Below are 18,636 nucleotides of genomic sequence, written 5' to 3' on the forward strand. Positions count from 1 at the left end.
GACTTGGGGGGACAGGGCAGTGTGTGATGCCCTGTGGTGGGGGGGAGGAGACTTGGGGGGACAGGGCAGTGTGTGTGATGCCCTGTGGTGGGAGGGGGAGGAGACTTGGGGGAGGGGATGTTGTGTGTGATGACCTGGGCAGGAGGACGGGCGTGTGATATAATAAATTGGGACAGACAGATAGCAGGAGTGATGCTGGGGAATAGATCAGGCTACCTCACACTGGCCTGAGAGACAACTCCAGTGCTGTGGAGTTTTCTAAAGAGTTACAGGAAACCATTGAGAGTTTTTAGTTTGTTTTTATATTTATTTATTTATCTTATGTATTTACCTTGAAGAGGGCATCAGATCCCATTACAGATGGTTGCAAGCCACCATGTGGTGGCTGGGAATTGAACTCAGGACCTCTAGGAGAGATGCAGCCAGTGTTCTTAACTGCTGAGCTATCTCTCCAGCTCCCCTGCTCCCTGTTGAGAGTTTTTAAGTGGGAGGATATTGTACTGAGATCTGAGTACCCACTCTGGGTCATGCACACAGTCAGACCTTTCTCTTGTCTCTTCTGTATCTTTTATTTTTTTTTTTGTATTTGTCTACATTAGTATGGGGGACTGAACCGGAAGCCCTAACCACTGACTATAAGCGTGTGTATGATGTGTATTGTGTGCCATGGAGAATATGTAGAGGTCAGACGATAACTTCATGTGGCAGTTCTCTCCTACCTTTATGTAGGTTCTAGGGATTGAATTCAGGATGTTTGGTTCAAATAAGCGCTTTGTCTATTGAACCACCTCATCTCCACACCGCCCCCCTGCTTTTTAATTTGGAGACAAGAGTCCCATTAAATTGGCCAAAGTAGCCTTGAAGTCCCCTATAACTGAGCCTGGCCTTGGACTTGCGGTCCTCCTTCACAAGCCTCCCGAGCAGCTAGGATTGTCGGCATGCTCCACTAAGCCTAGCTTTTACACTTCTGTTTACTTATGGTTTGAGAGAGGGCCTTATTGTATAGCCTAGGCCTAGAACTTGGAACCCTTCTGCCCCTGCCTCTCAAGGGCTGCAATTACAGACATGTGCTGCCATGCCTGGCTTCACCTCCTTTTTTAAAATGTGAAAAACTGTCCTAAGGAGAGTGAGCAACCCAGACAAGTATTCCCAGTATGAAATCCCCCTTTGGGGGCTGGTGAGATGGCTCAGCGGTTAAGAGCGCCGACTGCTCTTCCAAAGGTCCTGAGTTCAAATCCCAGCAACCACATGGTGGGTCACAACCATCTGTAAGGAAATCTGATGTCCTCTTCTGGAGTGTCTGAAGACAGCTACAGTGTACACATATAATAAATAAATAAATAAATTTTTTTTTAAAAAAAGAAAGAAAAAAAAAAGAAATCCCCCTTTGAAAATCAACAGAGTCCTCCGTTCTTTGTAATGGCGTCTTCCTGTGCTTTTCTAATGCCTTTGTTTGCCTATTTTCTGACTCCAGTGTGCCGTAAGTTTCTAGCAAGCAAGAACTTTTTTTTTACCTTGAGATTTCTCTACCATCTAACCCAGTAGGAGGAGGAGATCAGACATTCAAAGTTAGAAGGGCTAGGCCTGGTAGCTCACACCTTAATCCCAGGTAAGTAGGCCCCTGTGAGTTCAGGGCCAGCCTGGTCTGCACAGCAAGTGCTAGGCCAGCCAGGACTACACAGTGAGACCCTGTCTCCCAGGGGAAAAACAAGAAAAGAAATAAGCAGAAATCAAAATTAGGAGTTAAGGAAAGGAGAGGGTAGGCGAGGGAAGAGAGAAGGGCAAGAATGGAGGCTGGACAGTGGAGGGGAGGTCAGAGGGGCCTGCCTGGGAGAGCGGAGTCAAGGGTGGATGACAGGAGCCACTCACCATGTCTCCCAAATGTGGCCCTAGAAACTCACACTCCTAATCTACTCCTGCCTCCTTCCAGGTGTGGTATTGGGAGGCTGCGGTGACAAATCTATCCGTTTCCGCCCCACGCTGGTCTTCAGGGATCACCACGCCCATCTGTTCCTCAACATTTTCAGTGGCATCTTAGCAGACTTCAAGTAACGAAGCCATCTCCGTGACGCTCAGAGAAAGCCCTGTCTCAGCGGTGTCAACTTGATTAGTTTGCCTAATTCATATTTTCACTTCAAAGTTTATCAGCGGCGAATGCATAAACTAAAGGGTCATTTGTGGGGCAGGCTCATTGGTTCGTGCTTGTGGAGGAGTGGGTGGGGAGGACCACTGTTTGAGGATTGCCCCCTGCCGAGCTCATGGTGACCATTGGTTAAAGCCCAGAAGTTCTGTGTAAGCATTGAACACTGTTTTAGGAAAGGTCATGAGGCCATATTTCTGCCAACCCTGGACCAACCAGTCTCTTAGAAGCCACTCAAGGGTACAACACATGCTCCGAGGTGGATGGAGTCAGAGATAATGGCCTCCTCTTGTCCCTCACAAACAAGCTCTTGTCACTTCTTACCAAGTCCCTAGCTCCATGCCCCTCTTATGACTTACTGAGGGTCCGGATGGCTGTCAGGAAGATGACAGGTAGGGAGGTAAGGACTGTGTTTGGAGGCATCTGGTATCCTAAACACCAAGATCCACTCAGCCCTGTGCCCTGACGATGTCCCTGGCCTGTGAATTCTGTCCTTGACTGACCCGAGCTCCTGGAAGATCTCCAGTTGTGTCAGTGATAGATAATTTAGTCAACATTCCCATCCCGGGTTAATCTGGACTCAGAGGAAGGAAATACCATCCTGAGCATCCAGGAGACTCATGGGACCTGAAGGTGCCTCTGGAGCCTCCACTGAGGAACACGGACAACAGAGTCCTTCATCCCATCTCCAGGGCCTCTGACTTGTGACCCCTCGTCCTGGGAGCGCCACAGTCCATCTTTCACCCACCCGCCTTCCATCCATTCCTGAGCAGGGCTGGTCGGTCCTAGAGGGCCACTGCTAGACTTCCTGTTAGGGGCAGTGTGCTCATTATAAAGGACACCACACCAGCTTACTGGTCCCTGATGGTTTTCTTGGACCTCTCCTGGATGGGGCTTTTTCTGGCAGCCGGAAGCCAATGATTATGCAGGCTCCAGCATCTCAGCCAAAGGCCAGATGTTCTTAGAACTGACTTGACCTGAGAGGCTCCTGAGCAGACCCCCTAACCCTTCAGACAAGCAGTGTTTATTGAATGTGTAGACTTCAGGGGGCTTTTATCCAGACCCCTCTTTGCATCCTGGTGCCCTTGTTGACTGTCTGGGGAGATGAATATACCAGGGTTTCCAAATTCAGCCCTTTTTGTTTCCTTAATGATGAATCACCCAAAGACCTGGCTTTCATGCTTCCTTAGACATAGCCCTCAACTTGCCTTGAAGAAGAAAGGCGCTGACATGCTTAACACAAACAGCAGATCCACAAATACCAGTTCACATCACAGCCCTGCAGTCCCCTTTGTAGCTGTGTTTAAGGTCATTTCCATCAGTGACGGGGTCTGCTCCCTCCCTCCCTCCCTGTAAGCTTTCACTCACCAGCGTGTTTATTTCCACATCCATTATTTATTCACTCATCAGACTGTCATGAAATATTTGTGTTGTTCCAGGACCTGTGCAAAGCACAGGCACCAAGCATGAAATGAAAGTCCTTGCACCCGGGAACTCCCACTCTCTCGGGAACCACAGACCCCTAATGTTGAAGTCAGAATGGAAAGTGTGCCAGCAAGGATTTCTGAACACTAAATCCAGCGAGCCTTCACAGGGAAAGGATGTTTGAGCAGAATTCTTCAGAATGAATAGGAGTTAGCCAAGCAGAAAAGGCAAGAAGAGTGAAGCAAAAGCAGAGGCACACCTGCACATAGTCTCCGCCCTTTCCCTGGGAAGCCGGACCCCACCCAGAAATCCTAAGGTTCAAGGTTTTATTTAACAAACCAGAAAAATGCAGGCCAAGCCCTAATTCATCATACTGGCTTAAGCATGTTGCCTCCAGAGAACCACAGTATCATATGCAGATACTCCAGCAGGTCCTTAGAGTTCAAAGGGTTTAAATCCAGGCCATAAGCAGAAATTGCTCTCTTTAGTGAAGGGAGCAGCCGACCTCTCATTTTCTTGCCACAGGGCATGTTGACAGAAGAATGAAATTCTTTGTAGAAAGCCCTCTCCAAATGTACTGCCCACCCCTTGCCCGGAGACAGCTCTTCCCATTTGAAACAAACAAACAAAATTGAAGGCGTTTATCCACAAGTTTTTGACTCCGGTACAGTGCGTTCCTGAGCCACCCTCTTTGGGAGTACAGGAGGTTAGCTGGAAGAATTCCAAGGAAAAGAATTTTCCACAAAACTCAAGAATGTAGAGACTTCGAGAAGGTTGATGAAAACCCAGGAAGCCTAGTGGGCAGGCTTCTGCCTAGGGCAGAACCCACAAACAAGGGCATCTGTGCAGAACGTCTGGATGAACACCCATCATGCATTAGTGCAATAGAGTTTAGTAAGCGTCACTAGCCAGTCTTGTCCGTTGTGCAGAAAGCAAGGCCTGGTAGTAGCAAACCTTAGCATATCTTCCCTTTTTATTATAAATGGGTGGTTGTTTTTTTATAATTTTTACTGATGCTCAGTAACCATGCAAAACTGTGCACATTCATGTACTAATAGATCTGTACCTATCTATCTCTGTACACATATATACAGCTCACTGTAGAAAACCACAGCTAGCGAGTGTCGCAGACTCACGCAAACCAAGTGATCTTGTTTACAGTAACCGTCAACAGTGCCAATAAGGGGTGAGGACACTAATCCGTCACGGTGTAACTGGTGACCACGTGAACAGTTCCATGAGTTAAATGTTTCCTGTGTTAATCAGTATTCTTAAATTAAAAGAAAAATGTTTATAATGGAAATGTCAGAGTGAATGTGGGCTTTTTCCGGAGGTTGCATTAATTCTCAAAAATGTCAATTCACCCCAGGTGGTGCAACGGCACAGTAAGAATGGATTCCACCCAAGTCCAGCCTTGTGAGCCAGTGAACTTACTGGTTACTTCGAGGAGCATGGGGGACTCACACAGCTGTGTCCCTTGATAGCCCACTTGAGCATGGGCGACAATCAGAAAGCTGTTATCATTGAAGCTCTACTGATGTGGCCTCTCCTTGAGCAAAGGTCATGACTGCTGCGAGTCCTGTGGGCTTCTATCTTCCTTATCTTCCTCCTGTGACCCAGTATCTGACAAGACGAGAGTTAAAGAGAGAGGCTCTGTTTCAGCTTCAGGTTTAAGGGTGGACACACAGGTAGGCTCAGCAGTTGAAAGCACCGACTGCTCTTTCAGAGATCTCGAGTTCAACTCCCTCAAACCACCTGATGGCTCACAACCATCTGCAATCAAATCTGATGCCTTCTTCTGGTGTGTCTGAAAACAGAGACACTGTATTCAGATACGTTAAATAAATACATAAATCTTAAAAAAAAAAAAAAAGGTCCCACAGTCTATCCTGGTATAGAAGGCACGGTCACAGGAGCACAGGGCAGCTGGCCACACTGGTTCCTCAGAAAGCAGAGAGCGGGCAGAAATGGACTACAGTAGAGACCCTCAAAAGCCTACCCCAAAGATTCATTTCCTCCTAAAAACTTCACAGCTGGATGAGGGTTCAAAAACCACTAATTCAGGGAAGAGAGGCCACACAGCACAGTAAGTTTCTCTGGGAGTTTCCTGGGCCTCCAAGCCTCTCTTCTGTCTACAAGGGGCTGCTTCAATCCAGCAGAAAAGCTACAGGATATGTAGGACAGGCAGGTGGGAAGTCAAGCTAATGATGATAATAATAGTCTAATGATCATTTTGAATATCTGCTATGACAAGAATACTCTCTTGGTGTTTTGAAAATTCCCTAACAACTTAAAAGGTGTATGTTTCTGTGTGCCTATTTTTTGATACATGAGGGGTCAAGGCAGGATATCATTATGTAAACCAGGCTGGCTTGACCTGTCGATGGCTCTGCCTCCATCCCTCAAGTGCTGAGATTATGGGTATATTCACCATGCCCAGCTTGAGTTCTTGAATTTGATATATACCATATATGAAAGAAGACAGTTGTGTGAAAGAAACCACACATGTGGACACGGTCAACTCAGTACTGGTTGAAGGTGAACTGTCTAGCAACCAACTTGGAAAGTTAATGTGAACTTGGCACCATCCGTGTAAGCACACGACCTGAGACAGCTGGGTTGAAGAAGCCACAATTTCAAAGTCAGAGGCCATCACCTTCGCCATTGTCATCACCACCACCTCCTCTTCTTCCTCCTCCTGTTCTTCCTCTTCCTTCTTTCTCCTTCTTAAGAATGTCATGAATCCTAGACTGGTCTCAAGCCTGCTGCATAGCTGAAAATAATCTTGAACTTTAATCCACCTGCCCTTATACCCCAAGTGTTGGGATTACAGGTGTGCACCACCACGGTTGGTTTTATGCTGTGCTAGAGATGTAACCTAAGACTCTGTGTATGCTAGATGATAACTCTGCAAGCTAAGCCCCAGTCCCAGATTCTCTCTAAAAATTCACTGCTAGTCATATCCTGCCCATTGTCCTTACTGGTGAGACTCAGTAGAATGACCCAGCACGGCTGCTTCCTAGCTGGTGACCTTGAGGGAGCCACTTCACCTCTCAGCCCATTGTAAACACTACCATAAGCACTTGCATTTTCCAAGTGCTTTCCTGGGCTAAGAGTCACTACCCTAAGCATGATCCATGTAAGCCAGTCATTAGTTGTCCTAACAGAAGATATGGTTGTTATCCTCACAAGTGAAGAAACCAAGGCTCAGGTTGTTCAAATGGCCCAAACTTCCAGGTAGGTAGTGACAAGGAATGGAGTGAAGCTTCAGCCCTATGTTTTCTGGAGTTCACCATGGACAGTGCTGGCTGTGATAGCTGGCTCAAATTTTTTAATTTTTTTTAATCTTATGTGTATTGGTGCTTTACTTATGTGTATGTCTGTATGTATATGCTCTGAAGCTGGAGTTACAGAGAGTGTGACAGTAACTTGATTAGCTTTAACTGTCAATCTGACACAACCTAGAATCACCCGAGAAGAGTCAGTGTGTCTACACTGAGTCAGCCTGTAGACATGTCTGTGGGCGTCTGGTTGAGTTATTGATATAGGCCAACCCAGCATTCTGTAGGCAGCACCATTCCCTAGGCACACTCTCTTGGACTGTATAAAAGTAGAAAAACTGAGCCGAGCAAAAGCAAACAATTGAGCATGCATGCATTCATTTTTCTCTGTCTTGACTATGGGTGTGATGGCATCAGCTGCTTCAAGTTCCTGCCACTGTGACTTCCCAACAGTAATGATTTATAAGCTGCAACTGAAGTGAAAACAACTCCTTCTCCTCTGAACTGCATTCTGCCAGGGCTCCTTTGTCTCGGCAACAGAAATGAAGCTAGAACACTGACTAAAGGTTTCTAAAAATCATGTAAGTTGGATGTGGTGGCTTACATGTGAAATCTCAGCAACTTAGGAGGCTGAGCCAGGAGGATTGAGAGTTCAAGGATAGCCGAGGCTAAATAGCATGCTCTCGTCTCAAAAACTAAAATTAAGGGACTACAGAAATGGCTCATTGGCTAAGAGTATAGACTGCTCTTGCAGAAGATCTGGGTGTGGGTCCCAGCACCCACATAGGGTGATTCAACTGCCTGCAGCTTCAGTTCCAGGGACCTGATGACCTCTTTTGATGCCTTAAGCATTGCAGTCATGTGAGCCCAGGCTCACATACTGACGTAATTAAAAAGGAAATCTTTTTTTTTTTTTTTTGGTTTTTCGAGACAGGGTTTCTCTGTGTAGCCCTGGCTGTCCTGGAACTCACTTTATAGACCAGGCTGGCATCAAACTCAGAAATCCACCTGCCTCTGCCTCCCGAGTGCTGGGATTAAAGGCATATGCCACCACGCCCAGCTAAAAAGAAAATATTAAGTTTGCTTTCAAGACAGGGTTTCTCTATGTAGCCTTGGCTGTCCTGGAACTCACTCTGTAAACCAGGCTGGCCCTGAACTCAGAGATTCACCTGCTTCTACCTCCCAAGTGCTGGGAATAAAGGTGTGTGCCACCACTGCCCAGCCCTTAAAAATTAAGTATAAAAACTAAAGTCTTGTACTAAGTGCCTGTCAAGTGGGAGGTGTCTGATATGTGATGGTTCCCTTCAGTACTGCTTTTCCCTTTGCTGGGCTTGGTAGTGTAGCTTGTAGCACTCGGAAGGCAGAGGCAGGAGGATCACCTCAAGTTTGAGGGCACCTTGGTCTACAGAGTAAGTTCCAGGCCAGCTGTGGCTATATAAGGAGACTCAGTCTCTAGAAATTCAAAACAACAATGAAACAAAACACTACTTTTGTGTGACAAGCCAAGTGTCTTGTAAGCCCAACACCACCAAATAGTGTGCTTCCATAACAACCACATTCCCACAAATAAACACTGCCCATTTCCCAGTGCAGGGCAGGCCTGGCTGTTGCTGGAGTATTTCAACCATTAATCAGTGAAACCAATATTTTGTCTCTGGTGCAGGCACAAACAAGGCCAGATGGTAGCAGGCCTGCCTGATTAAGTCTAATCAGGCAAAATTTTATAGTTAAATGCTACAGGATCAAAACAAGGCCAGAAAACATGGCCTCTGCTTGCAGCTCTGAGGGACACTGTGGCTTTCCATGAAAGAACCCAGGAGTCTGGAAGTCACAGAATAGCAATGAAATGAAAATTCCAACCAGCTTGTTGGTGTGACTTATCTCAGGCTGTGGACAAAGGATAGACCCCTGGGCTGAAAGACAAGGTAAGCTTGCTTTAGAAAAACAGAAAAGGACAATAGCTAGCAAGGGGCTGTGCAGTCCAGGTGCTGCTCATTATCAACGCAGGAGCCTTGTCGGAGCAGACCTCACGTGGTTTCTGTGTCAGCTGAATAGAACCTGACAAGCAAGCCACAGACCACTCTGTCCCTAAGCGTAGATGATGCAGAGCCACAGCTCGAGACAGGAGTGCTAAGCCCAGATAGTTCTTAGCAGACAGAAAGGAAAGCCATGCTGTGAGATGCAAACAGGATCCCATCCAAAATGCTTTTCAACAACTGTGTACACTGCACCCAGCGTGGATCCAGATAGAAGCACATAGCTGGCAAGCTTTTTTTTTTTTTTTAAGATTTATTTATTTAATGTATTCACCATTGTTCTCTTCAGACACACCAGACATGGGCATCAGACCCCACTGCAGATGGTTGTGAACCACCATGTGGTTGCTGGGAATTGAACTCAAGACCTCTGGAAAAGCAGTCAGTGCCCTTAACCACTGATCCATCTCTCCTGCCCATGGCAAGCTTTTCTCTGCCTAGAAAACCAGGCTGAAGGCGACTGTGGAAATTGTTCAATCAGTGAAATAAATACTTGCTGAGCAAGCATGAGGATTGGGAGTTCAATTCCCAATACCTACATAAAAGCTAGGTGGGGTGACAGAGGAAGTGGGGACTGGAGGATCCCAGGGTCTCGATGGCCAGCCTGCCTAGCCTACTTAGTGAACAATCCGAATGTGGTGCCACACACCTGTAATTCCAACACTTAGGAGGCAGGAGAATCAGAAGTTCAGGTCATTCTTGACTACATAATTAATTTGAGGCCCCCCTGGATTATACAAAGCTCTTTCTCAAAATCATTATCAACAAGAAAAGATGACACGGCTAGACATCCCTGGAGAGCAGGTGGCTCTTGATATCCTGGGGAGACACGAGAGGAGCCTGTGCAGCCACTCAAGTGCTGTGCACCAGACACCTCAGCAACACGGCCTCCGGCCTCCAAAGTCAGCCTGTACCCGACTCTGCTTTAAGTATTAGTTTCTGTTATTTTACCATTTTATTTGGAGACAGGGTCTCATTTAGCCCTGGCTATCCTCAAACAAGATCTTCCTGCCTCCGTCTCTGGAATGCTGAGATTACAGGAGTGCACCAGCAGGCCCAGCCTCACCAAAACATTTTCACTTAATCTTTTCTTTTTTTTAAGTATATTTTTGAGTCTCAGTGTGTGAGCGTATGCCAAACATCGAATGTGGAGGTCAGAGGACAACTTGTGGTACTAGTGAAGTGGAAGATACCCTTGGATTAGAAATAGTGATCGAGGCAAACAGGTGGTCTAGCCTAGGACCTTGTGGTTTGGGTTATACTCACATGCATCCTCTTGTCATAAAGCACTTGGCAGTACAGAGCCTTCACTTCCATGTACTGTCACACACCCCCTCCAAATAATGCATCTAGCAACCTCAGGAACCACCCAACCCCCAAAATGCCTTAGGCTTTACTCCCATCTCAGAATAAAATATACATTTCTTGGCCCCTGGTAATAATCAGATTTGGGCATTTTTCTATTCAAGCATATTTATTCCCAATGCATATAGAAGACCCAATCCATCATGAACTTGTGAGTGTGTAATGCACTAGGACACACTATACCTCAAGTGAACTTACAGGGAGAATCCCCAACTTACTACCTTATACCTATGCACAAATGACTATGCAAATGATTAAAATCAGATGGGTATGCACATAATTAAAACCAGATGCACTATGGGTATGCATATGATTAAAATCAGATGCACTATGGATATCACATAATTAAAATCACATGCACTATGGGAAGGGACAAACACAGTAGAAAAGAGAATGTAGGGAACTTTGGAGTAGGCTCAGGGTTATCCCAAAACCAAGTTCTCAGCACAAAGATTAACTTGCCCCAGAGGGACAAACGGTGGGGATAAGGACAAACACAGGAGATAAGGAGAAGGAAAAGGAAACAAGGGAGAGAAGATTAAGGAGGCAGAGAGAAGGGGTATTTTTTTCTGGGGATGGATCACCAAAGGACTGCCTCTGGATAGAGAAGAGGCAGGCATGGCCTATAGGCAAATGGCAGTTTATAGAGGTAAAATGGGAAACCCCGTGCTAGGATGAGGTGTTTAATTTTAATTGGGCATGTTAATAAGGGCAGACAAAGGGAGCTTTTGGTGCTGGACTTCAATACCTTGATAACTGGACCTTGGTAGTCAGCCTCAGGAGGAAGAAGCCGAATAAGTAAATAGACCTTGGCAGCTAGCTTTAAGAATGTAATCTACGCATATGTAGCAGAAGTTGGCCTAGTCGGCCATCATTGGGAAGAGAGGCCCCTTGGTCTTGCAAACTTTATATGCCCCAGTACAGGGGAACGCCAGGGCCAAGAAGTAGGAGTGGGTGGGTAGGGGAGCAGGGGGCGGGAGGGGAGGGTATAGGGGACTTTCGGGATATCATTTGAAATGTAAATGAAGAAAATACCTAATAAAAAAACTGGAAAAAGTTTTAAAAAAAAATGTAATCTAACCAGGTCAGCCAAGGCTATACAAAGAAACCCTGTCTTGAAACAAAACAAAACAAAACAAAAATGAATGTAATCTAACCAAATTTAGCACAGAAGAGGGAATGGGGGAGAAGGGCAAAGCCTGCCAGAGCCATGTTTGCCATGATCAGGCTGACTAGAGTCCCTTCAGTGAATGACTTAATCTGTCAATCAAAATCGAGCAACCACTCTGCACCTCTATCATGGAACCTCAAGGGACTCTGGCTATAGCCTCACTTTCGTGCCCTGTTGTCAATCTTGACTGTGTATCTGTCTATAATCTGCACTCTACTTCATCCTAAATAATGTGAGACTGCGATTTATGCATTTCTGTGTGAGCAAATCCGTATTTTCAATTCTCTGGATAAGAGTTTAAGAACCTGGAAACACTAGACTCAGAACCCCTCACCACCAACAAAGAGGCTCTTCCCAGCCTTCCCAACACCCACGACTTCATGAATGCTGTTTGCGTTACCCAGTGCACAGCATTTGGGGTGGGTGGCTCTTCTTTGGTTCACTGTTTTGACACAGGGTCTCAGGTAGCCCAGGTTGACCTAGAACCTTGTACCTGAGGATGATCTTGAACACCTGATCTTCCTGCTTTAGCTTCCCAAGTGATGGAATCAGAGTCATGTGAAACCCACCATGCTTGGCTGGGAGGCAGGGTTGAGCCACATTCTGCATGTAGCCTAGGCTGGCCTCACACTTATGATAATCCTCCTGCTTGAGCTTTCCCAGTGTTGGGATTTTAGGCATGAACTACCATGCCTGGCTCTTATTTTTGTTATAAACCAAAGGGGTTGGGCATGTGGTTGAGTAGCAGAGTGCTTGCCTAGAGTATACAAAGCCCCAGCATCACACACACACACACACACACACCTAAACAAACAAAACAAAACCAAGTATTATTATTTTGGAATTGTTTTTGAAAGGAAGAAATCATCAATGTAGCCTCAATCTGAATCTAAAAGCCTTTCCCCTGTGGCCTGGAACTTTATTTAGACTACATTGGTCTCAAACTCAGAGCAACTTATCTGCCTCTGCCTCCTGGCAGTCAAGGTCTACACCACAAAACCTGCCTCTTGTTTTGTTTTCTAAACAGCTCAAACTACTGCTCTGCTGGGACTACCGGATCCTAACCCACTTCCTGTTCTCAGTGGCAAGGGCTCCGATTGTAGCTGGTGTGTGAAGAGAGTGATGCACTTGCTCCTTGTGTGCCCTCTGCTGCCACTTTGTGAGCAGACTACACTGCAAAGGCCACGCTGGTGCGAAAGCTCTCATCTCCCAGGCATGTCCCTTGCAGGCCTAGCAGTCTTTTAGTTAAGCAGTGTGCAGACTCTCCTCATTGCAGTCACTGGAGAACCTGGCAATGGGAGGTCCAGGAAAGGGCCTGGGCAGTGTTTTGAAGGTATTACCATCATAAAAGTGAACCAAAGGCAAACTCAAAACCAGAGACTTACTGGTTTGTTGTTTTGAGATATAGTCTAATTTAGACCAGAGTGACCACAAATTTACTAAAAGGCCAAGGGCTCCTGACCCTCCTGCCTATGCCTCCCGAGCACTAGGATTACACGCATCTGCCAACCAATTTATGTGGTGCTTGACATTGAAACCAGGACTTAGCACTCTACCAACTGAGCTTCATCTCCAGGCCCTTAAGCTGATATTTCTAAACTAGCTTGAGGCCCTCTGGCTGCAATCAGGCCATACCTCTAACATCCCAGTAGAATCAAATTCTAAGTCATTCTCAACTACGCAGCAAGCTAGAGTTTAGCCTGGGCTATAAAATTCAAAAGACCCTCTCTCAAGCAAAACAAAACCATAAAGGACTTCTCAGTTTTTGTTTATTATGTGGAGAGACGTCTGTGTGCATGACACAGTGTACGTGGGGAGGTCAGAGGACAGCCCAAAGGAGTCAGTTCTCTCCTGACACTGTATGGGTCCTTGGATCAAATTCAGGCTGTCAGGGATAATGCTAAGCATCTTTATCCACTGAGGCTTTTGGCGCCTCCTACCCCCAAGTTTATTACTCACATAATCCTTTAAGGCTAAGAGGATCTTTGTTGGTAAAGTAGGTCCAAAACATTCAGGTGTCCTTCATCGCTGACATCCTACACACATGGCTGTGCTCTCATGGTCCAGTGCATCCACTCCCTACATCACTTCACGGTCATCACAGCGGGAAAGGCTTGGAGGCCAGGGGCACTTGCAGCTATGGTGTAAGCTTGCTCACATCTAGGTGGACAGGGCAACAGTAAGAGAATCCCAGTGCTCCAGTTGTGGCGAGGCTGAAGGCTTTTTTTCAGACAGGTTCTATGCAACCCTGGTACTATGTAAACTGGGCCTCAGATTGGCAGTGCTCCCCCTGCCTCTGCTTCCCAAATCCTAGAATTAGAATTACAGTATGAGTCTGCCTCAAAACGCTGAGACAAAAAAGGCCCTACAAAACAGCTAGCTGTGTGGTGGTAGAATGTGCCATTAATCCCAGCACTTGGGAGGCAGAGGCAGGCGGATTGAATGAGGAGTTTGAATCTACAGAGTGAGTTCCAGGATAGCCAGGGTTACACAGAGAAGCCGTCTCAAAAAAATCAAGCCAGCAAACAAGCCACATGAGATTGTGGCCTGACATGGTGGTGCACACTCAAGAGGCAGAGCAAGTGGATCTCTGTATCTCTTGAGTTCAGCAGGCCAGCTTGGTCTTCATAGTGAGAGGTTGTCTTAAAAAAAAAAAAACAAAAAAAAACAAAAAACCGGAATTGTGGTGCATACCTCTTTATTTAATCCCAACACTCAGGAGGCAAAGGCTAGAGGATTTCTTAGTTCAGGGCCAGCCTAGTCTACATATAGCAAGCTCCAGGATAGCCAGGAGTAAAATAAGGAGATACAGTCCAAAAAAGTAAAAACTACTAGGCTGGAGAGATGGCTCAGCAGCTAAGAGCAGGCTGTTCTTCCCCAGGTCCTGAGTTTAATTCCTAGCATTCGTGGTGGCTCACAATTGTCGTAATGTGAACCGACACCCTCTTCTGATGTGCAGACTCTATAAGTAGAAAAACACCCATATACATAAAAATACATGCTTTTTTTTTAAGTACCTCAGAAAAAAAAACAAGCTAAAAAGAATCCTAGATGGGACCTACTGTGAAGTTAGGTAGCTGAAGCACGGCTCCAGAGGACACTAGGACCTACTAGCTCCTAAGTTTAGTTTCTTTACTTCCTTCTCTATCCACAGCAGGACACAAACAAGCCCTTGTTTACTTCAGTGTTACTCACACATCGAGGAGGGGATGGAGGAGACAGCCCATGATGTCCACTGACCTGCTGAGTTGGTAAACATACACATACATTCACATTCAAGTGCACCCGAGGGTCAAGTCACAAAGAACAAACCCACAGACACTTTCATTGACTCAAGTGGATTAAGCTCTGACCACCAGCAAGTTAACACTGGAAACGCACAGGAGGAAACACATCATGATCCCCTTCACGGATGTCAGAATAACAAATTCAGACAGATTAGCTGCCACCTACAAACAGGCAGAGGTGGAGAGAGGACGAAGGCAGGGACAGCTATGGCCTGAGTGCCTACATCGTATCTGGGACTGTGAAGTACTGGAATTAGCCAGCAGCAATCAATGCCTATGCAACACAAGGATGTGCTACATGTCCAGGGCACTGAAAATGGTTATGATCTGATATGCACATTTTAAGGGCCGTTTGAGATAATAGAATTACATGTACTTCCCCCTTCCCTTTCCGCCCTCCAAACCTTCATATATCCTCCCTTGCCCTTTCAAATGCATAGCCTGTTTTTCCTTAGTATTTGTGTACCCATGCATCCGGCTCACTCTGTGCTTGCATGTGCCAGTTTTCGGGGCCGCCCATGTCACATTGGGTGTGCCATTCCCTGACTACTGCTGCTCTCAGAGTTCCTGTGTCGCCTGTAGCTCTTTGTGTAGGCCTGTGGTGGAACCCCTCAACACACACTTTGGCACGTCTAGTCTAATGTTACCTGTGTTCGTGCTCTGCTTAAAGAAGACCGGCAGGATGGCTCAGTGGGTGCAGGTGCTTGCCATCGAGCCTGACAACCTGAATTTAACCCACAAGACCCAAATGCTAAAAGGAAAGCAACTTGGAAAAGTTGTCCTCCAATCTCCTTATATGCACAGTGGTACACACACAAATAAGAGAAAAATGCTTAAAGGAAGGAAAACTAGAAAGCTACAAAGCAAATTACAAAGATCATGACTGCTTTCCTTTCAATGCAGGTACAGCTACCTAATAGGCATGTATTTGTTATTATGAAAAGCAGCATACGCACTGTCCTTCAGATGATGAATTTTTGTTTGACAGAGTTCCTCTGCTGTGATGACACTACAAAACTCCCAAGTGTGAGCACCCCTGGACCTCCTGGGGATCAACATAGTCTTAGGGGTGCTGTCCCTACCTCTGTTGGTGTGCAGTGACTTGCTGATGGGAAAAATAAGTCCACTCTGGGCTTTAGCCATGGCATCCAGCTGGTGAGCATGAGCTGGGCCCCACTGGCAGCCTGGAAGCCTTGCTCTATGTTGTAAGCTCTGGGCTGTGTACCTTACACAGCACTCAGTATTCACTGGTTTTGCCTGTTCTGTGGTGCTGGGCATGGAACTTGGGACCTTATACATGCTAGGCAAGAGCTCTGCCAAAAGCCCCAGTCGTTATTCTTATTTTCATACCCGTGCCCATGAGAAGGGTCTTCCATCTCACAATGCAATTCAAGGTTCAGAAACTCAATACCTTGCCCCAGGTCAAGGAACTAAGGCTCAGCAGAACCCAAGTCCCCAGACTCCACATCCTGTGCTCCTCTGCCAACCTTCCTGCCTTCCAGCTTCACAGCAGCGGACTGCCTTGGTTATCTTGGCATAGTACTCCTCCAGGAACTGCCTGTTCATAGAAACTTCTGGCCACTATATGATGGGATGTCCACTATATGATGTATAATGTTCCACTAAGGGCTTTTTCCTAAAGTTGGTTAATACCTTCCTTTTTGGCCCAAAACAACCCTGAACTTTTTCTCCACCTGCCTGTGTCACCAGTTCTGAGTATAGGCAGGCAAAGCCATGCCTGGTTCTATGTAGTGCTAGGGGCCGAACCCAGGGCTTCACATCCTGCACACTAAACAAGTTGTCTACAAAGTGAGCACCAGCCGAGTCCCCGGTATTAGCTTTTGTCTCATCCATGTCCTTGGCCTTCTGTCTAAAATCCAAGTGTAGCCAGGGCTACCAGAGGCCTACTTGCTGTTCTTCGGTGTGGCCGGGGTTCCAAACACTTGTGAGAAACGTTCCCTGTCCAGGATTCGGCCATATCGTAAGCTGAGGTAGAAGGTCTGCTTGCCACTGTACTGCTGGATGCGCACAAACACATCCTGAACCCGTTCCTGGGATTCTGACAGGGGTAACATGTCTGACACGGCACAGTACGTGTCCTGCCGCCTGCCCCAGAAGGTCAGGTGGGCCACTCGAAGCAGGGTACCTGACTCATTCACATACAGGATGCCCACCAGTCTCCGGAAGAAGTGACTCATCCAACAGAGCATGGCCAGGGCAAAGCTGGCGACCCCACTCATAAGGCACAGTGAACTGAGGGTCATGAGGCCTTGTGAGTAGCAGTAGAAGCCCGGGGGCAGGGCCACCACAGTCACAGCTGTCTGTGCCAACTTCAGCCGAGAGAGGAATCCAATTGCTCGGATGGCTCGGAATCGGTAGATCGTATGGAATGTTTCGGTCTCGGGGCCTGGTGACTTCTCCTGTGAGTGGGGAGACCTGCTCCCTACCCACCTTTTGGAATCCCCCTGCCCAGGGCAGCACCACAGTCCCTGTAGAGGCCTCCTCCATGCAGTGGGCCCCTGCAGCCTCGGCACGGCTCGAAGGAGGAAAGCCTGGAAGAGAGAGGTTCCTTTCAGAAGTCATCCATGCTAATCACACAATGAAACAAAGCAAAGCATCTCACAGAAAGGCTCCAACCAACCCTGGAAAGTCACCATGACTGCCAGAGGGAGTGATAAAGCCAGACACTTAATTTTTTTTTTTTTTTGGTGGAATTCTATTCTAAATCTTCTCCCATTTTTTTTTTTAAGATTTATTTATTATATGTAAGTACACTGTAGCTGTCTTCAGACACTCCAGAAGAGGGTGTCAGATCTTGTTACAGATGGTTATGAGCCACCATGTGGTTGCTGGGATTTGAACTCCGGACCTTTGGAAGAGCAGTCGGGTGCTCTTACCCACCAGCCCATCTTCTCCCATTTTTACAATTAAACAAAACCCTAATCGCAGCCAGTGAGATAGTCCATCTAGTACAGGCGCTTGCTACCAAACCAGGTGACTTGAATTTGATCCCTCAGGCCAACATGGTGGAGGAAGAGAAATTACTGACACAGGACGTCCTGGATCCCCGTATATGCATATGCACACAAACTAAACACACAAGAGTAAAACAAAACAACAAAAACATTTTTAAAAACCTAAGCCCTCACGGCCCCAAGTACAGGGAAACACGGGCTGTCTGGCGCTCAGACCGGTCCTTCCCCCTAGGCAGGTCCAAATGAACACAGAAAACCTGCTGTCGTTCCAGTTAGTCAATAGAGACAAGCCAACAGCGGACTTGAAGGACCGCCCTTCCTCGAGGGGTAAAATCGATCGGTGTCAGAACCCCACACGACAAAGCCGTGGGGTACTTATCACAGGACCTCTGCAGATCTCCGACTGCCTGGCGAGGCAGGAGAACCTCTTTCTATTATTAACCTGGGTGGGAAGCAGAGATGTACGGCACGGAGGCCAACACACTGCACACTGGTTCTCCGCTCCGGAGTGAGCAGATTCTGGGCTTTGGAGTCAGAGGACACTTAGCTGTGCATCCTTCCAAAGAAAACCTCAGACTACGCTGACGGAGACATGGGTCTTAAGCTCTGAACCCGGTGTGGACATAGGAAGTGGTAGCGACGCAGACCGTCCACGTGACCCAAGCAAGGGACCCGGGACCAAGCAGGGAAACAACCCATGCTAATAGACGCTGGCCTTCCACTGGCCGGTTTCCCGAATGGTCATCCCAGGCATCCTGCCTGCCAGTCCTAGACCCGACCGGGGACGGGGAGCGCGTTCCCTCCCGACGGTCCTACCATGAGCCCGCCGCCCGCTGCAGGACGTACGCCGACCTTGTCACCGGAAACTTGAAGGGCGCGTGCGCGGGTGGTTAAAATCCCGCATGCGCCAACTCAAAAGAAAAAAAAAAAAGTACTATGGCTTGGGAATTGTAGTT

The 18,636-nt window shown here is 47.1% G+C and overlaps 2 protein-coding genes across 2 annotated transcripts in view; one reads left to right on the top strand and one right to left on the bottom strand.

Moving 5' to 3' along the window:
- Positions 1 to 4,868, top strand: part of Abat (4-aminobutyrate aminotransferase) — a 97,262-nt gene extending 92,394 nt beyond the window's left edge. Inside the window, exon 16 of the mRNA XM_021209242.2 lies at positions 1,931 to 4,868. Within this exon, the coding sequence (XP_021064901.1) occupies positions 1,931 to 2,052 (122 nt within the window). The 3' untranslated portion in view covers positions 2,053 to 4,868. The remainder of the gene's footprint in view (positions 1 to 1,930) is intronic.
- A 7,763-nt stretch (positions 4,869 to 12,631) lies between these two features.
- On the bottom strand, positions 12,632 to 18,548 carry Tmem186 (transmembrane protein 186). Its single transcript, XM_029544185.1, has 2 exons — positions 18,497 to 18,548; positions 12,632 to 17,257 (listed from the first exon to the last, which is right to left on the bottom strand). The coding sequence occupies exons 1-2, from the start codon at positions 18,497 to 18,499 to the stop codon at positions 16,610 to 16,612; spliced, it is 651 nt and encodes a 216-aa protein (XP_029400045.1). The 5' UTR covers positions 18,500 to 18,548; the 3' UTR covers positions 12,632 to 16,609.
- Positions 18,549 to 18,636: the final 88 nt, after the last annotated feature.

Source organism: Mus pahari, chromosome 12 (assembly GCF_900095145.1).
Source record: "Mus pahari chromosome 12, PAHARI_EIJ_v1.1, whole genome shotgun sequence".
Classification (NCBI taxonomy): domain Eukaryota; kingdom Metazoa; phylum Chordata; class Mammalia; order Rodentia; family Muridae; genus Mus; species Mus pahari.